This window comes from Grammomys surdaster, unplaced genomic scaffold (genome assembly GCF_004785775.1).
Source record: "Grammomys surdaster isolate TR1022 unplaced genomic scaffold, NIH_TR_1.0 126163, whole genome shotgun sequence".
NCBI lineage: Eukaryota > Metazoa > Chordata > Mammalia > Rodentia > Muridae > Grammomys > Grammomys surdaster.
The window spans coordinates 7738507-7761284 of NW_021620970.1; the positions used below are offsets into that span (position 1 = coordinate 7738507).

Sequence of the window (22778 nt, forward strand, 5' to 3'; positions counted from 1 at the left end):
ACCAAAATTGCTTTGATTAATAAAATATTAGACAAATTGTCTACCACTAAGCTGCATTCTGTAGCCCAAATCTAAACTCTCAGGAAGTCATAGTATCCAGAGTTAGATTTATGAGTTACATTGTATCTGGATAAGCATATATATAGTAGATATTACTAAAGATGTGAGCATTTGCTGGAGATTAGGGTTTAGTTGAAATTTTTCAATAGTATTAACTTTTTTCTACCCTTTACCTCTCATCCTTTTCTTTCTTCTGCCCTCTCAATTTTGGGAGGATTGTATCTAATAAATTTCACACGAGTGTTGAAACTTACCAAAAACAAACATTCAAACAAAACCCCCTAAAATTACAATCCTGGGGAAATACACTTTGAGGAATTCTGTTATCTAAAGCCAGTTATTTTATGTTTTTATGTCATGTGGCTGGAGATTTGAGTTGTTTTAGAGTCCTTGCTTAGAGCATGCTAGCACTAGGGCCCTTGATTCTACCCTTGACACAGTATAAAACAAAATTGAGTAAAAGCTGTAACTTAGTTGATAAAGCAGTGCATTTTAGTTATTCTTTATTTACATAGTCTTATAGAAGGCAAGAAAATTAAAGGAGTAGGAAAGATTAGTTATTTTCTCAAATCTGTAGGAAGGAGTAATTAGAAGCAGAACTCACATTTGGTTTCTAGAGGCTTGCGGGGAATTCATTTTAATGCTTCTGAGCTATTAGATTTATATATTTAGCATTTACTGTTAGATCTACCTTAAAATTTGAGGCCATGTGTATTTATAAAAGTAAATTATAAGTTGTTTATATGATGTCTTTACATATTAGAATTATTAGTTTTCATAATACTTTGTTATTGACATTTTTACTTTGTGTATTTCCACATGAGTAACTCATGTAAATTTTTCTTATTTTTTTTCCCCTTTCTAGGAAGATGATCCATATGATCTTGAAGAAGACCTTTCTTTGGCAATGAGGGAACTACAAAGAACCAAATATAATTCTGAAATTCAGGATCTGTATTTTGAGATGGTTTTATTTTCAGAATGAAAAGTATATATGGTTACCTTTATGAATGTAAAGACATGAGAAAAGAGTTATGATGGCAAAAAACAAAGAGCCTCGACCCCCATCCTATACTGTCAGTGTAGTTGGACTCTCTGGGACTGAAAAAGACAAAGGTAACTGTGGAGTTGGAAAATCTTGTTTGTGCAATAGATTTGTACGTTCAAAAGCAGATGAATATTATCCAGAGCATACTTCTGTGCTTAGCACCATTGACTTTGGAGGCCGAGTAGTAAACAATGATCACTTTTTATACTGGGGTGACATAACACAAAATGGTGAAGATGGAGTAGAATGCAAAATTCATGTCATTGAACAAACAGAGTTCATTGATGACCAGACTTTCTTGCCTCATCGAAGTACAAATTTGCAACCATATATAAAACGTGCAGCTGCCTCTAAATTGCAGTCAGCAGAAAAACTAATGTACATTTGCACCGATCAGCTAGGCTTGGAGCAAGACTTTGAACAGAAGCAGATGCCTGAAGGAAAACTCAATGTAGATGGATTTTTACTGTGTATTGATGTGAGTCAAGGATGTAATAGGAAGTTTGATGATCAACTTAAATTTGTGAATAACCTTTTTGTCCAGCTATCCAAATCCAAAAAGCCTGTGATAATAGCAGCAACTAAATGTGATGAATGTGTGGATCATTACCTTAGAGAAGTTCAAGCCTTTGCTTCAAACAAAAAGAACCTTCTAGTAGTGGAAACATCAGCTCGATTTAATGTCAACATTGAGACATGTTTCACTGCTTTGGTACAAATGTTGGATAAAACTCGTGGCAAGCCTAAAATTATTCCCTATCTGGATGCTTATAAAACACAGAGACAACTTGTTGTCACAGCAACAGACAAGTTTGAGAAACTTGTACAGACTGTGAGAGATTATCATGCAACTTGGAAAACTGTTAGTAATAAATTAAAAAATCATCCTGATTATGAAGAATATATCAACTTAGAGGGAACAAGAAAGGCCAGAAATACATTCTCAAAGCATATAGAACAACTCAAACAGGAACATATAAGAAAAAGGAGAGAAGAATATATAAGTACCTTACCAAGGGCTTTTAATACTCTCTTGCCAGATCTAGAAGAGATTGAACATTTGAATTGGTTGGAAGCTTTGAAGTTAATGGAAAAGAGAGCAGATTTCCAGTTATGTTTTGTGGTGCTAGAAAAAACACCTTGGGATGAAACTGACCATATCGACAAAATTAATGATAGACGGATCCCATTCGACCTTCTGAGCACTTTAGAAGCAGAAAAGGTCTATCAAAACCATGTACAGCATCTGATATCAGAGAAAAGAAGAATAGAAATGAAGGAGAAATTTAAGAAGACTTTAGAAAAAATTCAGTTCATTTCACCTGGGCAACCATGGGAGGAAGTTATGTGTTTTGTCATGGAGGATGAAGCATTCAAATACATCACTGAGGCTGATAGCAAAGAAGTATATGGTAGACATCAGCGAGAGATAGTAGAAAAAGCCAAAGAAGAGTTTCAGGAAATGCTTTTTGAGCATTCTGAACTTTTTTATGATTTAGATCTTAATGCAACACCAAGTTCTGATAAAATGAGTGAAATTCATACAGTTCTAAGTGAAGAACCTAGATATAAAGCTTTACAGAAACTTGCACCTGATAGAGAATCTCTTCTCCTTAAGCATATAGGATTTGTTTATCATCCCACTAAAGAAACATGCCTCAGTGGCCAATATTGTACAGACATTAAAGTGGAACACTTACTTGCCAATAGTCCATTACAGTCGGATCATGGCCGCTTACGCTTGTATCATGATAGTGCCAATATAGACAAAGTTAATCTTTTCATTTTAGGGAAAGATGGCCTTGCCCAGGAACTAGCAAATGAGATAAGGACTCAATCCACTGATGATGAGTATGCCTTAGATGGAAAAATTTATGAACTTGATCTTCGGCCTGTTGATGCCAAATCGCCTTACATTTTGAGTCAGCTATGGACTGCAGCCTTTAAACCACATGGGTGCTTCTGTGTATTTAATTCCATCGAGTCACTGAATTTTATTGGGGAATTTATTGGAAAAATAAGAACCGAAGCGTCTCAGATCAGAAAAGATAAATATATGGCTAATCTTCCATTTACATTAATTCTTGCTAATCAGAGGGATTCCATTAGTAAAAATCTACCAATTCTCAGGCACCAAGGTCAGCAGTTGGCCAATAAATTACAGTGTCCTTTTGTAGACGTACCTTCTGGTACATATCCTCGTAAATTTAATGAATCACAAATAAAGCAAGCCCTAAGAGGAGTATTGGAATCAGTTAAACACAATTTAGATGTGGTAAGCCCAGTTCCTATCAATAAGGACGTGTCAGAAGCTGACTTGAGAATTGTCATGTGTGCCATGTGTGGCGATCCATTTAGTGTGGATCTCATTCTTTCCCCTTTCCTTGACTCTCATTCTTGCAGTGCTGCTCAAGCTGGACAGAACAATTCATTAATGCTTGACAAAATTATTGGTGAAAAAAGGAGGCGAATACAGATCACAATATTATCATACCACTCCTCAATTGGAGTAAGAAAAGATGAACTGGTTCATGGGTATATATTAGTTTATTCTGCAAAAAGGAAAGCATCAATGGGAATGCTTCGTGCATTTCTATCAGAAGTTCAAGATACTATTCCTGTACAACTGGTGGCAGTTACTGACAGTCAAGCTGATTTTTTTGAAAATGAGGCTATCAAGGAGTTAATGACTGAAGGAGAACACATTGCAACTGAGATAACTGCTAAATTTACAGCATTATATTCTTTATCTCAGTATCATAGGCAGACTGAGGTTTTTACTTTGTTTTTCAGTGATGTTCTAGAGAAAAAAAATATGATAGAAAATTCCTATTTGTCTGATAATACAAGGGAATCCACTCATCACAGTGAGGATGTTTTTCTACCGTCTCCAAGAGACTGTTTTCCCTATAATAACTACCCTGATTCAGATGATGACACAGAAGCACCACCCCCTTATAGTCCAATTGGAGATGATGTACAGTTGCTTCCAACACCTAGTGACCGTTCCAGATACAGGTTAGATTTGGAAGGAAATGAATATCCTGTTCATAGCACTCCAAATTGTCATGATCATGAACGTAACCATAAAGTGCCTCCACCTATTAAACCTAAACCAGTTGTACCTAAAACAAATGTGAAAAAACTGGATCCAAACCTGTTAAAAACGATTGAAGCTGGTATTGGTAAGAATCCAAGGAAACAGACTTCCCGGGGGCCCTTGCCACACTCTGAAGATACGGATTCTTCAGATAACTACGCGGAACCCCTTGACACGATTTTCAAACAGAAGGGCTATCCTGATGAGATTTATGTTGTCCCAGATGATACTCAGAATCGAATTATTAAAATTCGAAACTCATTTGTAAATAACACTCAAGGAGATGAAGAAAATGGGTTTTCTGATAGAACCTCAAAAGGTCATGGGGAACGTAGGCCTTCAAAATACAAATACAAATCTAAAACTCTGTTTAGTAAAGCCAAGTCATACTATAGAAGAACACACTCAGATGCAAGTGATGATGAGGCTTTCACTACTTCTAAAACAAAAAGAAAAGGAAGGCATCGTGGAAGTGAAGAAGATCCACTACTTTCTCCTGTTGAAACTTGGAAAGGTGGTATTGATAATCCTGCAATCACATCTGACCAGGAGGTAGATGATAAGAAGATAAAGAAGAAAACCCACAAAGTAAAGGAAGATAAAAAGGTAAGTTTATATATATGTATATATATATATACTTATAAAAGTGCTCACTTTTGCCTTAAAAGGAAAAAATATATTTAAGATAATGAGTTTTGACATTAATAACTTAAAAGATCACTAAGTAAATTTGTTATCTCTTTAATTTTTTTTTAATTCTAGATTTAAAATTCTAAAATATTTGGTAGGGACAGATTGGTTTTTGTTATTTTAGTGTATTTTATTTCTTGATGCTTTACTTGGAATAGAAGGCTGAGTTTATATTCAGCATGAAAATTATGAGTGGATGTTTATTTTGTCCTTTACATTTTCAATAATTTAATTCATCTAATGGTATCAGATTTGTATTAAAGTTGTATTTAATGCTTTCTACATCTTTTTTTCAGAGTAGTATTTAGAAACTTCTATAACTATTTGACTTGATTTCACGTAAACCTTCATCAAGGATTTTATGGTTATTAAGATAATATTCAGTATATTTTCATTCCAGTGTATTGAATGTTAACGTCAGTTAAATTTTATGGCTATTTTTTCCAACTAGTGTTGAATTAGCTTTAAGTTATACTTTTACTCCTTCTATTTTATTAAAGTCGCATTCTCAGCCATCTTCATAGTTCTTTTGAGAAATGTGTTAGTCTTTCATGTAACATTGCTTTGATTATTAGGGCCATGGTTTGTGTATTTAGAGTCTTAAAAACATTTAAGAAATTATTGTGAAGTTCCTACAGCTGATTGGTATTTATCAGAACCAATTAAAGATAACGATATTTTGAGTAATTGTACTCTAGTTAGATTTTCAGTGTATAGTAAACTGCCCATTATAACTTGGATAGAAGTTTTAAAAGTTTAAGTTATGGTATTTATTTTCCTAATTCTGTAGCCAAAACATTTAAACTGGTCTTTTAATCTAGCCTAGACATGTAACATATACTCTTATGACCTCATGATATATGATACTAACATTAAATATCTCTGGCATCTTACACATAATTAACCTTTTTATCATTAGTTCTATCTACAGTTCTAAGGTGGGTTTTTTGTTTGTTTGTTTGTTTGTTTGGGTTTTGTTTTTGAAATAAGGTCTCTCAGGTTAGTCTTGAACTGTGTACTCCAGGCTGCCTTTGAACTTGTGCTGCTGTTTCAGCTTCCTGAAATTACAGGAGCATACCCTAACACCCAGCCATGTGTTAATACCTTTTATCACTGTCAAAGCTTCTTTTCTGCTAATTTACATAGACCAATTGAACATCCTTAATTTGAAAATCAAAATCTAAAATGCTCCAAAACCTGAAACCTTTGGGTCTCATCATGATATTACCCATGGAATAATTTTATATCTGACCATACCTAATAGATATTAATGAAAACTAGAAATACTTACAAAATTACCTTTAGACTATTTATAAGATATATGTAAAACATAAATTAGTTTGATGTTTAGCTTTAAATCTCATCCTCAAGATAAACTCATTCTATATATGCAGACATCACAAAATGAAAAAAAATAGAGATATGAAAAACTCCCAGATCCAAGCATTTTAAGTAATTAATACTCAACTTTATTGTTCAGACTTTCATAAATGTCAAGCATCTATAACAGTGGTTCCCAACTTTCCTAATGCTACAACCCTTTAATATAGTTCTTCATGTTTTGGTGACCCCCCCCAACCATAAAATTATTTTGTTGCTACTTCATATCTGTAATTTTGCTGTTATGAATCGTAATGTAAATTCTGATATGCAGGGTATCTGCTATGCGAACCCTGTGAAAGGATCTGGACCCCTAAAGGGGTTGCAACCCTCAGATTGAGAACTCCTTATCTATAGTCTTTCTACTTCATTCAGTATTGCCTTTATTGATGTGTTTATTTTTTTATTTTGGTTCACAAATCTTAATTGTTTTGCTATCTTGGCGGGGAGGGAGGGAGGGAGGGAGGAAGGGAGTAGAGAGAAATGGCTCACTCTCTTTTTTTTTTTTTTTTTTTTTTTTGAGATAGAGTCTCTCAACTGAACATGGAGCTCACTGATTCACTAGGCTAGTTAGCCAGTGAGCTTTTGGGATAATAGATATTTGGTATATTGGCCAGCTTTTATGTGGGTGTTGATTAGAGTTCAAGTCTCTGGGCTTGCGCAATAGGCATTTTGCTTACCAACTGGTTCAACTCTCCATCCTCTAGTATAATTTCCACTTAAATAGTAGTTGCAGGAATAGTAAAAAGTTCCTGTACTCCAGGAACAATCAGATTTTCTGGTTGTTTATATCCGGTCTTGCTTGAATATGAAGTATGGCTATGTTTGTTTGCTTGTTTATGTATTTGGAAGTTAAACTGAAGGTACTGGAATCTTTGCTGTTAAGTGCTTCATCATGTATTCTCTATGCAAAATTATCTCTAATAACAGTAGTGTTTTAGTGTTTTTGTTTTCCATCTGACAAATTGATTAAAACTGGTTAGTTTTCCATGGTTTTCATTTTGCTACCTTTTTGTTAGCACAATAAATGAGTCATTTTCTTATGAAAGTTTGTTCTAGGCATATTCTTAAGGATATGTTTGTTATCACCAGACTCCAAAGGCCTGTATTTTAGTGATTCAGTGCCATTTCTTCAGGTTTTTTTAGTAATATTCTCACTTCTGAGGACAGGGTAAGAATATACCAAATATTCTGGAATTTTTAACATGATCTTTTATACCAACTGAATAATCATACAACTACTTGGATTCAATGTTACTTCTTAATTTCATTCACCTATGTGGTGATTTAACTCTCCAGTTATTTCTTTGATTGTAAGTTCTTTTTTTTTTTTTTTTTCTGTTCAGATCTCAAATCTGAATGTGTTCAAGAGTTGAAAGCATGTGATAATTGAAATGGTATAGGGTTTTCATTCTTTTGTTTTAATTAACTGTGTATAAGGTAATAGTTCTGTTTATAATCGCTAAGCATCTTAGATGCGTAGAATAAGAGTACTTTGCCTTTAACTTTTGTCATTTGCTAATTAACTCTGTTTGATGTCAGCATTTTTTTTTTTTACTCAACACTAGTGTTGAATTAGCTTTAAGTTATACTTTTACTCCTTCTATTTGATTAAAGCCGCATTCTCAGCCATCTTCAGAGTTCTTTTGAGAAATGTGTTAGACTTTCATGTAACATTGCTTTAATTATTAGGGCCATGGTTTGTGTATTTGGAGTCTTAAAAACATTTAAGAAATTATTTTATTGAAGTTTTTATGTTTGTAAAGTTTGGAGTTATATAAGTGGTTCTAGATTATGGTTTTCAAAAGATAAATATAGATTATGCAACTTTAGATAAGAACAGGTACTATCAGTGTGGTATTCTATAGACCTAGGCTTCTCTGTTTTGAATCCAAGTTCAAATGCTCAATTCAACCTCTGCATCTTCATCTAGGAAAACTATGCTATGAGAGAAAAAGGAAGATTGATTTAGGACAATATCTGGAATATGTTGTTTGTTGGAGAGGAATACTGTAGTCCAAATAAACATTTTTTTTTTTAAAGTGAGCGTAGTGGGGAAGGATCACCATAGAGTACCATTCACAAAACTTAAAGAAAAGTATATCAGTGGTTTTATTTTAGGTGTATTTTAAGGAAAAATTTAGATGGAGAAAAATTTTCAATTATTCAAAAAGCATAAAACTGGTTCCATAATATGAAAGATGATAATAGAAATTGTCCTAATTATTAGGTACTGAATGTTAATATTATATTTATAAGGGCTTTTACTGAACTGTAGCGCTACTTTGAAGCTAAGCAGAGCCATTGTACCATAGAACTATAAAATTATCTTCAGACTGTTCACAAGATGTATGTGAAACATAAATGAATTTGATATTTAGCTTTGAGTCTCTCCTTCAAGATAACTTTTACCTATGCAGATACTACAAAATGAGAAAGAGAACTGAGATATTAAACACACTTGGTTCCAACCATTTTAAATAAGGAATACTCAAGATATTTGGAGTATGTTACTGGACTCTTGGTCCTCTAACCTCTACCTCCCAAAGTATTGAGGTTAAAGACATGTCTCCCTCTGCCTGGCTAGCTTTCACATGAGAGATCTGAGACCTGTTTGTGAGCAAAAACCATTCAAAATGAAAGCCTTAGCCTATTTGGGTTTATACTACATATGCAGAACATGCCTTAATATTAAAAATTTGATATCTGTAGTTAACCCCATAGATTAATTTAAAGAAGAAAAAGTATTATGGTAAAAGTACATAGAAGGAGAAAATGCTTGATAAAATTTCATTTGTAAGTTAAAGTTAGGGGAAATAAAATTAGTAATTCTAAAATAAAAATTCATAGAGAGGCTACTAATTTAGAATACGTGAGAACTTTAACTTGGAAAAGTATGTGCTTTAGAATATAGCTAAGTCTTAGGTGTAGAAATAAATGCCTTTAGAACCTTAAAAATCTTTAATAAAATGTCTTCTTAAAATAAGTACTATTGGACTTGTACAGGTTCAAGCCAGATGGGGTCCCAGCACCGAGAGAGTAAAGTAGACAGGATTTTACTTCTAACCAAGAAACTATTTGCAACTGATAGATGTGTCACTAGATATGTCAGCCACACTCAAGGACAGGCCCCATGCCCAGAAGTAGTTAGCTAATACAAAACAAACTCCATGGTTCTTGTGTGTTTGCTTGAGCTTTCTGTCTGTCTTGCTGAGTGGGTTTGTTTGTTTATTTGTTTGTTTGTTTTGATTATCAATAAAGAACACAGGAAGTTGAGTAGGTAAGGAGGTGGAGAGGATGTGGGAAGAGATAAGAGAGGGAGAAACATCACAATATACTATCTGAAAAAAAATTAATTAAAAAGTACTATTGTTACTGGTATGAATCTTGGTCTCAAGGGCAGAAGCTAGAGTTTCCAGATTCTTGTGAGTCTTAATAATGACCTTTACAGAGATACATGGATAGTTAAAGGAAAGCATATAGTTCTCAGGGAAGCCTGAAAGTATGACATGACATATCCTGACCTGACACCCAGAGGACGAAAAGGAAAAAAAGACCAAGATGACTTTTTATGGGTCATGATCTTGCTCCCCCCATCTTCCTATAATGTGTGCTTTTCAGTGCATGCTCCCATGATTGGTTGAACATCAGGTAGACTAAGAGCTGCCAGTCTTTCTACTGGTCTGCTGCTTGCTTTTCATGCTAATTTCTGGAATTTCCTCATTTTAGCAGCCTCTTATTTTCACTTAATTTGTAAATTTCCTTTTTTAGGTACCTTTTAGTATACATCAGTTAACCTCTTAACAGCTGAAGAAGTTAGGGTCTTAAAGGATGTATCTTTTCTTGTTTTTTTTGTTTTGATTTTTGATGGGGCTGGGGATTGAATTTACTGCAGGACTTTATTTAACAAAACATTTAAATTGTTTGAAGGTTTCTTTTTAAAAACTTTTTAGCCTAGAGGGGGATGCTTGTTGCTTAAAATTAGCAATTGATTAAAAGGTATCAATTATTTAACCATTATTTGGAGTTCTACTCTTAAGAGATTCTAAGAATCACCTGTGTATGGAAAATATGTTTAGGAAAATGAGGAAGTGGTTTTGGTTTTTTCCATCAGTCTTTCAACTAACATTGTTTTTAGTCTCTTTGTTTTGAATTGAGTTCTATTTCTCTTAACCAATTAACAATCTAGTCAGAGGAATAGAGATACCCTACTGAACTTGTATCTGAGCTTTTATCCCAAGAGCACTGAATTTTCTAAAGAATAAAAACCACAGTGTCAACTATGGAAAAAACTGATGCCATATTTATGATTCATAGCCTTGGCTTAACAGTATATTGTAATATGCTCAACTGAATTCAGTATAAATGAATGGCCTTGTCTTTGTCATAGTGAAAAAAAATTATATATAAACAGAAGAATTCGTTTAGTAATTATAGTTTATTTTGGAAGAGGATACTTATTTTATTCAATTAGGTTTTTACTGAATACTCAATATGACTGACTACTGTTAGAAGCTAATACAGGTGTAACTAATCCCTTGGCTGTTTCTCAAGGAATCAAGTCTAATAAAATTGATTTTAAATTAATATTTTGGACAAGGTATAACAGAACTTTTGAATTTTCCTTATCTTTGTCTTACCCAGAAAACACTGGCTTTGGTTATTATTTCTATTACTTTCTTACTGATAGGCTAAAATGACCTTTTGAATCATTAGCTAGGTATATGGGGTTTATAATTCTGCATAAAATTAAGTTTGGTTTATTGTCATTCATGATGCCATGCATGTGCCTGTAAGCCTTAGCTATGTGGGAGGCTGAGGCAGGATATCCTAAACCTAGTAGTTTGAAAACATCTTGGGTAACATGAGTGACATGCAGTCTTATGATTGGGTTTTTTTAATAGCATTTCAATGTTGGTCACACCAATTTATGGTACTCTATACCTTCAGATTATAGTGTAGTTATTTCCCCTTATATTTTGCCATTTGTCATTTCTTGGACTTGTTCTTTTCTATATTATACATTTGATTTATTACTTCTTAGACATAGAGTGAAATATATAATTTTAAAAGTATATTTTTAATTCATATTTTACTAAGACCTAAATAAATTGCTTATTTGTGCATCAGATTAGTTATAATTGTTAAAACTATAATACTTTTTTCTAATAAATAGATGGACAGTTCCTATTGGAAGACAAGTAAATTTATAGCATTTCTGGTTTATATACTGTTAACCTTAGTGTATTGTAAACGATCCTGCTTGATCGTGGAAAAACAGTAGATACATTTTTATGATTTCTGCTCTGTAATGTTTTCTTGATGGCTCAGCTGATATGAGGAGATTCCCAAGTAAACAGAAATTAGTTTATGCCTTTGAAAAATAGAGCTGGGTGTAGTGGCGTATGCCTATGATATCTCCATACTCCAGAGGCTGACGCAGGAGGAGCCTGAGTCAGCCTTGTCTCCATAGCATGGCCTTGTTTCAAAACAGAACAAAACAGACTTTAGTAGAAAGAAAGTTTTTTTATTTTATTTTTTTTTAACTAAAAGTCATTTTTCATGTCTCAGTTCTTAGCACAAAATACATGGGTATAAAAAAAGTGATCTTGTGATTCTATTTAGTGTTATCCAACTATAAAAAGGAACACTTTTCATATTTTGTATAAAATAATTATTTTGAACTTTTAGAAATTATTTTTTAGCCTTTGAAACTCTGCAGAACGATTTAGATGTTTCTCCTGGAAAAATGCATACAGAAAATTTAACTGGAGTTTTAATAGTTTCACTTAAATTCTAAAGACCTGTGGATCCCAGCTTAAGAATTCTTATTACAAAATGTGAAAGAGGAAGAAGACACTCAAAGTTTTCTTTATTTCTCTTTTAAAAATTTTTTGTCTTCATTAACACATTGACTGGCAAACATTGGAGTTGATTTAAATATTAAAAAGTATTTAATAGGTAATGAGAAAAAGAATGTCGGTGGTTTTAAGAATGAAATTCTATCTATAATATAAAACTTAATTTCTTTTGAATGTTATTTGAAAAATAAAAATCTACTGATATAGAAAAAGATTTTGTGACAGTACCCTGTCCAGGTCATTCTTAGTTTATATTTTATTATTTAAGTTGTTAATGGCATTAATAAAATAACATATCAGATAGATTGTAGATGTTGATATCCTTTTTTTAGGAAAATACTATTTTATAGAAGGAATTTTTCTAAATTAAGGCCAGAAACAGTTATTTTCTCTTCATTTCACTTACGGTTAGCTTGAAAAGTTCTTTTAGAAGGGACACATCTCTGCTTTCCAAAGCCTATTTGGACTCTCAGCCAGTACCCAGAACTTTTATATACATTTTTAAATGTAGAGTTAAATAAATTTTCATAGAGTCCAAACTCCACAAAAGACTTATACTAATGTGTTATAAGGTATTTCCTTCCCATGTAGTTGTTTTTTTTTTTTTTTAAATATTATGGCTAAATACTTTTTTTCTTTTCTACTATAAGCATTTTAAAGGTGGTTCTGGTTATCGTTTATTTTTGTATGCACTACAGTAGTGTTTCTCATCTTGATTCATGCAAGACCTCTATTTGTTTGCTTGTTTTTTAAATGGGACTCCCTGTGTTGCCCAAACTGAGTTCAAATGATCTTGCCTTTGCCTTCTGCCTTTGCCTCCTGGGTGCTGGGATTACCATGGTACCTGGCTTCAAGACCTTTTTCTTTAAGTTAAAATTCTCAGACTTCTCAAGAATGTTTTCTGTACCCATTTATCAGACTTGACGCCTTACTTTTTATTTCACCAATCTATCCGTGGTTCTCAGTGTAATACTGCTCTTTAGGGACCAGGTAACAATGGTTGGCTTTCACTGCTGGGTTGGAGTGTTGTTGCCCTAGCATATAATAAATATGTCAAGAATGCTACTGATATACTAAAATTCATTTCTCACAACTCTGGATTATACAGCCCAAAACACCTCCAGTGCTGAAGTTTGAGAAACATTGGTACAACTGAATGTAGCCTTTAAGGAAGTTCCAGTGAAGTTCTAAGACGGCAGGTATATGTGGCATGTTTGTACCTGTTCAGTAAGAAAGGCAGGTTTTTCCTCATAGGTCATAGCATTTGCTTCTCTGTTCTCATGATTGAGCAAGATTGTGTTTTTAGGAAAGTGCTGCTACAAATGCTGCTATGGGCCAGAGCTAAATACTACTGTTACTCGTCATTCTCAGCTGCTCTTTAGTCTGCTATCAGATATGATGCTTCTGCTCCATTGTTGCAGTCTTAGTTGAGATTTTTATTACTTCTTACTTGTATTAATGCCACATATTTTATTTTGTGATAATTGTAGATTTTCATGTCATTAAGACATGATACAGAGATCTCAGGTTTGTTACAATAGTATAACAACACCTTATCAGATTGTAGTACAATATCACAACCACTACATTGGTATTAGTTAAATATCTGCTTTTTAATTCTCTAATTTCTGGGTTCTTTATGTGTGTATTTAATTGTGAAAATTTTCACATGCAGAGGTCTGTACAGTAAAGATGCAAAAACAATTTTATAACCAACTGGCCTTTCTATTGTTCTTTTATATCCACACTCTCCTCTTCTTCCTCCTCCTCTTCCTCCTCCTCCTCTTGCTCTCTCCCTCTTCTTCCTCCTCTTTTTCCTCCTCCTCCTCCTCCTTCTCTTCCTCCTCCTCCTCTTCCTCCTCCTCCTCACCTTTTCTTCACTCCTAACCTGCCTACGCCTTCTAACCTGCTTTCTGTTTGTATACTTGTCACTTCAAGAATATATGAATGAGATCGAAAGTAGGTAACTTTCTAAGACTAACTTTTTCATCCAGCATAATTCCCATCGTATTTATTTAAATCGTTGCATTTTTCAGTTATTCTCTCTTATTGTTGAGTAGTGTTCTATGGTATGAGTATATCCAGTTTTAAAATTGTTGAAGGGCACTACAGTTAGGTTGGTTATTTTTTAAATATGGATGGTTTCTGTGAACAGTTGAGTTTGGGTTTTTTCTTAAATAATGAGCCGGTGTTTCTAGAATAGGACTATAATTGCTAGGTCATATGATAATTTCATATTTAATCTTGTAAGGAAACTACCTTACTGTCTTCCTGAGTGGGTGTACCGTATTAAATTTCCACTGGCAACGATGGTCTATCCAGTTTCTCCACATCATCACCAGTATTTACAGTGTAATTATTCTTTAACTGAGTTTCTCTGTTCCGTTCAGCATTAGTTCAGACTGCTCTATTACTCTGAGGTATTATGCTAAAATGGAAACGCCTGTTCCCTTTTCCTACAACATATTTGTATAGAGATCAAACTCCTCAGTTAGATATCTAAAGTTGTTTGCAGGTAAACTCTGCTTTTCTACCCTTGTCATTCACTGGTATACAGTTTTAAATTATAAGAATATGACAGTAGGTGCAACATATAGTAATTGTGTCAGTGCTGTTACGAAGATTAAGATTGTGTATATCATTTTAACAAATGTCTGATATACAATAAGCAGTAAATCACAATTTCTAAGTTCTTGTCCTTATCCTTACAAATAGGCAGTCCGGTATTTAGGGGCAAAAAGTCTTAGAAACTAACTAGACCCTTAGATTTCTGAACTGTTTCTGACCTCCTATCTTGTATATAAAGTTCTGCCTTTTACCATTTTCACATTTAATGAACTACTTTGTACTGTTAAATAACTGATAGTGAAGTATGGGTTTTTTTTTTTCCCCATGACAGATTGGATATTTCTTGAGGAATTAAATTCCTGAAATTTTCTGTCCTTCACAGTAATTTGGAACTCTACACACAGGAAAATTTGTCATTTTTTAAAAAATATGCTGTTGTGTCCAAATACATTCATAATAGGGTTGGACTGTAACCTTACAAGTAACAATTTTTTGATATGATCCAGATGAGATCCTTAAAATTATGAACAACCATTTAGTAACACTCAAAGAATGTGTAATTAGGTAAATAAAATTGTTGGCAGGGGATTGTATGGGAAAGAAGGCTCAACAGTTAAAAGCACTTGGTACTGTTGGACAAGACCTGGGTTTGATTCTCAGCATGGCAGGTGACAACAGACTGTAACTAGTTGCAGAGAATCTACACCCTCTTTTGGTCTCCACATACACTGGACATAATGCATGGACATAACATTCAGGGAAAACACTTATGCACATAAAATAAAAATAAATCTTAAAAAGAAAATTTCAAATATCTGGTGAATAGCCCGACAGTACGTTATAGATTTATTAACAGAAACCTTGTGTAGTAAAGATCTTATAGATTGCTGCTTATAGGTTTTTCTGTTAGTGTTTCCTAATATTCATTATGTGTTAGATTATTGTCCAATACATATACTAAAAAGAGAGAGAATGGTTACTAGATTCTAAATAGTATTCTGAAAACGGTACTAACATGCTTCTGATTTCTTCACTAGGAAGACTTAAAGGGGAAAAGGAAAACTCAAGATTGACTCTTGGGATTGTGATTTGAGCAACTGGATGGTTTTATTCCGTAGATACTTATTCTTACTTTTTATGTTGTGTTTGAAATATCTGTTAACATTCAAGTGGATATAATCAGTGTCAAGACTGGATTTATGAACTCTGGTACTATGAGAGAAGGCTTTAAACAGGGATTAGATTATTCACTTAAGAATATGAAACAGCTAGAGGAGAAAAGAGCTCAGGTAGGGTTATGTAGAATGATAGTTGTAAGCAGTGGAATGAAAAAAGTAGTGACCTTTATGGAAGCCAAAGGACAAGTTCTTAGGGTGAAAGTTTAAAAAAGAATGTTGATGACAGCTTAAAAAAGATGCAATGGTTTTTTTTGTGTAATATTATTTTAGTAGAATGTTAAGAGAAGCCATATATAAGTGAATTGAGAGAATAGAATGTATTTTAGAAGATTGGTGACAATTTTTTGGGGGTGTTGCATATGAACACAGTTCAAAAGATATGTGTTGAATGAATAAAATATACATAGATAATAGTTTTATTTATTATTTAATACCATAAAATGTAACATTTATGAAAAACTAAAATGTATTAACACAATGCACATAAGCAGATTATGGAACCATTGACAGTCAAAAAAGATACAGGCAAATATAAAAACTATTCAATCTTTGTTGCATAAATTATAGTTCATAACAGTAGTCTAATAATTGCTCAGCCACTTTCTGTTGCTTTTGGGAAGATACTTTCTCCACTTGAGTAAGCACTTTTTTCTCTAGTTCATTTTACATCAAAATAAAAGGTAGTACACAGTTCTCACTTACTCTTTACCATGTACACATACAGTATATGATGCATCATCCACAGCGAGCTGTTAAGTTGTAGAGGAGTTGACATTAGGAGAGCTAATCAGGAGCAGAGAACTAACGCCACAAAGTCCTTAGAGCTCTTTGCTTCCTAGATTGCGATCATACCCTGAGAGAAGTATAGCTTGTCTAATGGTAGCCACCCATCATCTCCTTCCATTGCTTCCAAGCCCAGTGCCAGAGTCATCAATAGTTAGATGGGAGGGATAAGAAATAGCACATTGTTAAATGCTACAACAGCAAAGACTAGAAGGTTATCAGCCCGAAGGTTTGGGAAACAACAGAGTGGTTCAGTGTAAAAAATTGATGTGGTCTTATACCAGAATGATACCAAGAGCTGTGACATCTGACTGGCTAGGAACACATCTTTTTTAGTGTAAAAAAAAAACCAAGAAACTAGAATTGGGTGTTAAAAGAGGAGGACATGGTATAGAGCCTGGAGAAATACTGCTCTAGGACTTTAAGTATATATTAAAAGTGTAACCATTATAAATGCTATCCATGTTCTATGAATCCTCCATATAATTGCTAGCAGAATTATCTGAATGGAGAGTGGAGGTACAAATGCTCTAGAAGTCCAGACCTAGCAAACAGCAGTCTAATGCACAGAAAGGTTCTGAATACTACATGCAGAGATACTATGAGTAAGACAAAAAATATCTCAGTTCTCTTCAGGGAGGAATGATGGAGAATTCTGACAGTGTAAAACTGAAAGGTAGCCACAAAACAGAAAAATATATTGGAGTCATAGCCATAGTTCTTTGGTTCTTACCAACAACTGCCTGAAGAAGGTAATAAAGAAATCAAGATTAGGGCTGGAGAGATGGCTCAGTGGTTAAGAGCACTGACTGCTCTTCTAGAGGTCCTGAGTTCAATTCTCAGCAACCACATGGTGGCTCACAAAGTCTGCAATGGGGTCTGATCCCCCCTTCTGGTGTGTCTGAAGAGAGCAATGGTGTGCTCATATACATAAAATAAATCTTTTTAAAAAAATCAAGATTAAAAACTCAAGGTTAGCAAATACCTCAGTGTTAGTTCTCAACAACTTGGTAACTGACACCATTTCCCAGAAAACTATTACCACAAATGACAAAGAAATAAAAACCACTAGTCTACATACCTTCAACCTAGGAATTCATTTGTACCAAAGGCTTAATCAATTGTCACTTTAACATCTCTCAACAGTTGTCATCCAGTGAAATTCCAGCAGTAAGAAATAAAAGATTGAACACACTATTGTTGTTTCTTTTTTGTCTGTTGACTAAAATTAAATTCTTGTGCATTGTCTTTGCATGATAGGCTTATATTCTTTTTACTTAAAGATGTCTCTTTTGAGTAGAACAACATTTTAAGTCTATTCTCAGTATGCCTTTAATGATTTTCAAATTGCTTCATATATGGTTATGATTAACATTTTTCTTATTTCATTTGTAAAACATGTTGCTCCCCCAAAAAACAAACAAACAAACAAACCCGAAAACTAACCAATGAAAACAAAAATACCAAGCCAGCAGACAGCCAGATGGCTCGGCAGGTAATGGGGCTTGCTACCAATCCTAGATGACTTAAGTTTGGTATTTGGAACGTATATGGTGAAGTAAACTACCCCTGCAAATTGTCTTTTGACACCCACACATGTGCTTTAGGATGAATGCACCCATCCAACATACACATATGTGGGTGCTCATACACAGATGCTTTTAAAGAGCAAGCCTACACATGCGTATTAATAAAAGGCTTCCAACTTTTTTTAAAAGTTAGACCAGACCCTTAAATAATTTATTGTATGGATATGGGCATATGTATGGAGGTCAGAAGAATTGGGTACCTGGGATAAAACTCAGATTGTTAGTGCTAGCATTATAGGCTTACACTACCATGCTCAGCCTTTCATTTTGGTACACGGGAGCAGTATTCCTTCATGCTGTGTGCCAGGTACTCTACCAACTGAACCACCTCCGTCGCTGTATGAGATGGTATTTTACTGGTTTTGATGTACGTTTCCCTGATATCCAATGATACTAACATTTTTTTCTTATATTTTTGGCCTTTGTATGGCTTTTGAGAGATAACTTGCCTATTTTAGTTAGATTGTCTTTTTTAAAAAATAAGTTTGACTTCCTTATACTAGATATTAAACTAGATATTAACCCTCTATGAGATATATTTTGCCATTTTAAAGGATGTCTCTTCTCTGTATTCATTGTTTCCTTTTCTATGTAAAGGCTTAAAAAATTAATGTAATCTTGTTTGTCATCCTTCACTTTTTTGTTCTGTGCTTCTGTGGTTCTTCCTAGGGAAACCATTGCCTATACCGATGTCTTAAAGCGTTTTCCAGATACTTTTTTATACTGCTTGTGGTTTTGAGAGTTATCACATTTTTGTCTTTAATCAGTGAATCTTCTGAAGACTTAGAGTGGGGATACAAAGGGAAGAGTTAATGCAAAAGCATTGTTGGCATGTAAAAATAGCAAAGAAGTCGTGTAGCTGGAAGGAATAAATAATGAAAATAGTGAAGAGTGAGGTCAAGAGAAAACGTATATATGTATGTATAAGGATGGAATATATGGCATTGCAAGGCTTACAGGCAATTAGTTGGGGATCCAGCATTGTTCTGGTTGCTCTCTTGAGAATGGCTTAGCTGTATAGGGAATTGCAGAATTGCAGTCGAAGCAGTCATTATAGTAATCCAAGTACATGATATGATGGTAGCTTTGTAAACTCAAGGAGGTAACTGTAAAGATGGTTTTTAAAAATCACATGTATTTCTGAACATTTGCTTAGCAACTAGAAGATGTGGGAGGAAAAGAAAGAGATCACGGATTATGTTGAATATTTTTTTCCTTGAGAGACATGAACAAACCCCAGCTATGGCACAGAAAGTAGCCCAAAGAAATGCTTCCACCCAATCCCAGTTTTGTGAGCTAATGAGCTTAATTGGGTTTACTTACAGGAGCACAGATGGGATGGAGGGGTTACTTGTGTAAGCACAGACAGTTACACTATCAGAACCCCCCTAAATCCCAGAAATGTTAGCTACTTATGTATCCTGAAGGTGGGATGAGCTGCTTTCGTTGATAAGTCCTTTGTAGGGCTGCCTTTTGGCCCACTTCATAAGCCTACTCCTACAAGAGAATGTTAGGTGGCTCAGTGTTACAGAAGTCTTTTGTGGGTAATCAAAGATAGATAACCATGCCCAGAGGACAGAATTCCACAACATATGACTTCAGTATTTTTAGCTCAAGCATCTTGAAATGATGGAATTGCCAACTAATGACATGTATAGATACAGTTTATTTTATGAAAAACATCAGGAATTTTGGACATGTTAAAAAGTCTCTAGACTTTGGAATAAAGTTATTCTATATTACTTTAAAGTTCAGGAGAAAGGTGAATTGGAGTATGTGGATGGTATTACCAAGAGGGTGAGTTTATAATTACCAAGAGGGAGAAGGTAATAAAGGATGAGTCAGTCATTCATACCATTATTACAGAGCACACTGAAAAGAATTCCATGAGGCAAGATTAGAGTGGTTGAGAAGTCAAGGAAGATGAGAACTGAAAACTAGCCATTGCAAAGCAGTAGTTGATACTTAGTATAAGATATTTAGAAGCATGCTAAGGGTGATAGGGACAAATTTGAGTGCATGTGAGTGGAAGGAAAGTTGGACCCAGCTTGTATGGATGATGTCTGCATAAAAAAGTCTACCCAGTATCTTAGAACAGCAACTAATAACAAGAGAAACTTTTTTTTTTTTTTAAGAAGAAAGATGAGAGTCAACTCTACTTCTATATAAAGAGCAACAGGCAGTTAATGACTGAGAGGGGAAATCAGCCTTTCCCAGTGAAGGACCTCCTAATTGGTTATCTAATACCAAGTGGTCAGCCCTAAGACTACACACATGAACAAAACTAAAAAAGACTCAGAAGATGAAATGGATTACTCCTCTAAAATTTCCAGAATTTTCGTGAAACCCATTTTAGATTTCTGACCTTCATAACTTTAAGATAACAGAGGTATGCTGAAAGCTACCAAGGGTATGATCATGTGTCATAGCAGTAGTAAGGAACTACTACAGGCTGCTGAGTGCCTTCACTATAAACAGTGAGTTAACCTTCCAATAAGCCTATGTAGTAAGCAAAACTTTTATACACTCCACACAGCATATTAGAAACCAACGCAAGTGTATGACAGCTAACTTGCCCAAGAACAGGCATAGACATAATGCACATATCTTACTCTGAAGTCGATTAGATAGGTAGATGATAGAGAGAGAGATAGAGAGATAGGTAGGTAGAAAAAAGACTCAGAAGATTGTTAGCTACATATTAATTTGTATATCTATGCACAGGTGTATAACAGTAATAAAGAAAAAAGGCCATGAATTTGAGAGTAGGGGACGTGTTTCTAGAGAGGAAACTGGAGGGAGAAGGTGAGAGGGGGGAATGTAAATGTAGTACACATACGTGAATTCTTTTTTTAAAGTAATTGGTACCAAGCCCCATGTATTTGGGTATATGTAATAGGAGTGATGGTCCTTAATAGTTTATTCTAATGTTTTTGTCATAGTGGGTTTGCTTGTTCTTTCTTCTTTTCTTTTTTGCTGCTGCCAAAAAATTAAGTTTCTTTACATTTCTTCATTACCTTATTCCTTATTTGATCTTTATCTAAAAGACAGTAAGAGTTACAGATTTTCTTGCTTTAAGTTCTTCGAAAGATATAGCTGATCTAAAGCTTTTCTCTTTTCTTTTGTAAACAGTTTATCTACATACCCTAGGTTGAGTTCATTTTGTGGCCCCAGACTGACTTTGAACTAGCATCAGTCTTGCCTCAGTCTCACAAGTGCTAAAGTCACAGATGTATACCCATATGCCCTTCCCCAAAGGACTTTTCAGCATGTGAACTTTTTTGTGGCATCATTAGGAAAGCTACTGATCACATAGGTTAACCTCCTCCCCTATAGTGATTATTAGAGCAGACCTGGATTCAAGTGTCCCTTTTAGAGTTGGTTAAAAAGTCCTTCCTATAAGATTGCCTGTTTATCGTATTAGATTACTAGCACCAAATCTGTTTAAATTTCAAAATTAACTTTTGGCCCTGAAATATACGTTTGAGGTAGGTAATCTACCTTATTTTACTTCCACTTATTTGCTTGTTGGTTAATTAAGGTTTTTCAAGACAGGATCTCTGGGTAACAGAGACCTGGATAGCCTGGATTCACTTTGTAGACCAGGCTGGTCTTGTACTCACAGAGATCCACCTGCCTATATGCCTCCTAAGTGCTGGTATTAAAGGTGTACACCATCATATCTGGCCTGCTTCCTTTTATTAACCACCAAATTTAGTGAAATCTTTAGGCATTCTAAGACAAAGTGAAGGCTTTATTTTTTTTCCCTCTTCCTGTCCTCAGGGGCATCTCAGTCATCTCAGAGTTTAAATTGATTTTGAAATGTCAATAATAAAAATAGTATTTCTTAAGAGTGAATTGGAACAATTAAGTCATAACTAGTTAGTTGACTTTAAAAATTATTTTTAATTATATGTATGTGTGTGTGTCCCATGTCTATTCATGCATATAGGTATGTGCATATGAGTACAGGTATCCGTGAATGCGAGAACTATCAGGTCCTTGTAGAGCAATCCAGCATAGGTGCTGGGAACCAAACTGGAGTCCTGTAGGAGCAGTATACTCTTAACCACTGAGCCATCTGTCCAATTCCAGATGCCTTACTCTTAAATAATAACTTTTTGGTTTTGCAGACTTAGAATTCTTCATTTCTTCTTTTCTGTTCATGCTACTAGATTCTAGGCATTGATGTTGATTAAGTTACAGGGTTGGGTTTTTTTTTTTTTGGCAGTATGCATTATTTCTATAAACAGACAAAATCAGTTTTGCTAAAGATTTTATTTTCCATTCAAATTCTAATACAGTTATTGGTTTGTAGCTTGAAAAGCACCTCACTTCTTCCAGAAAAAAAGAGCATTGCCACTTTTACCTCTATCTACCTTTTAAGTTACAGTCTCTTCTACTTCCATGCACATAGCTGTTTTGGTGATGGTCATTGGGAGAATAAAATTATAGGCAAGTTAGATTTTGTACTAGAACAGTCTAATGACCTGTTGTAAATAGTCTGTACTTAACAAGAGG

General features: G+C 34.3%; 1 protein-coding gene across 1 annotated transcript in view; it reads left to right on the forward strand.

Annotated features, from left to right (window-relative positions):
• Positions 1-925: 925 nt before the first annotated feature.
• Arhgap5 (Rho GTPase activating protein 5) overlaps positions 926-22778 on the forward strand; it is a 49301-nt gene continuing 27448 nt past the window's right edge. Inside the window, exon 1 of the mRNA XM_028757477.1 lies at positions 926-4814. Within this exon, the coding sequence (XP_028613310.1) occupies positions 1095-4814 (3720 nt within the window). The 5' untranslated portion in view covers positions 926-1094. The remainder of the gene's footprint in view (positions 4815-22778) is intronic.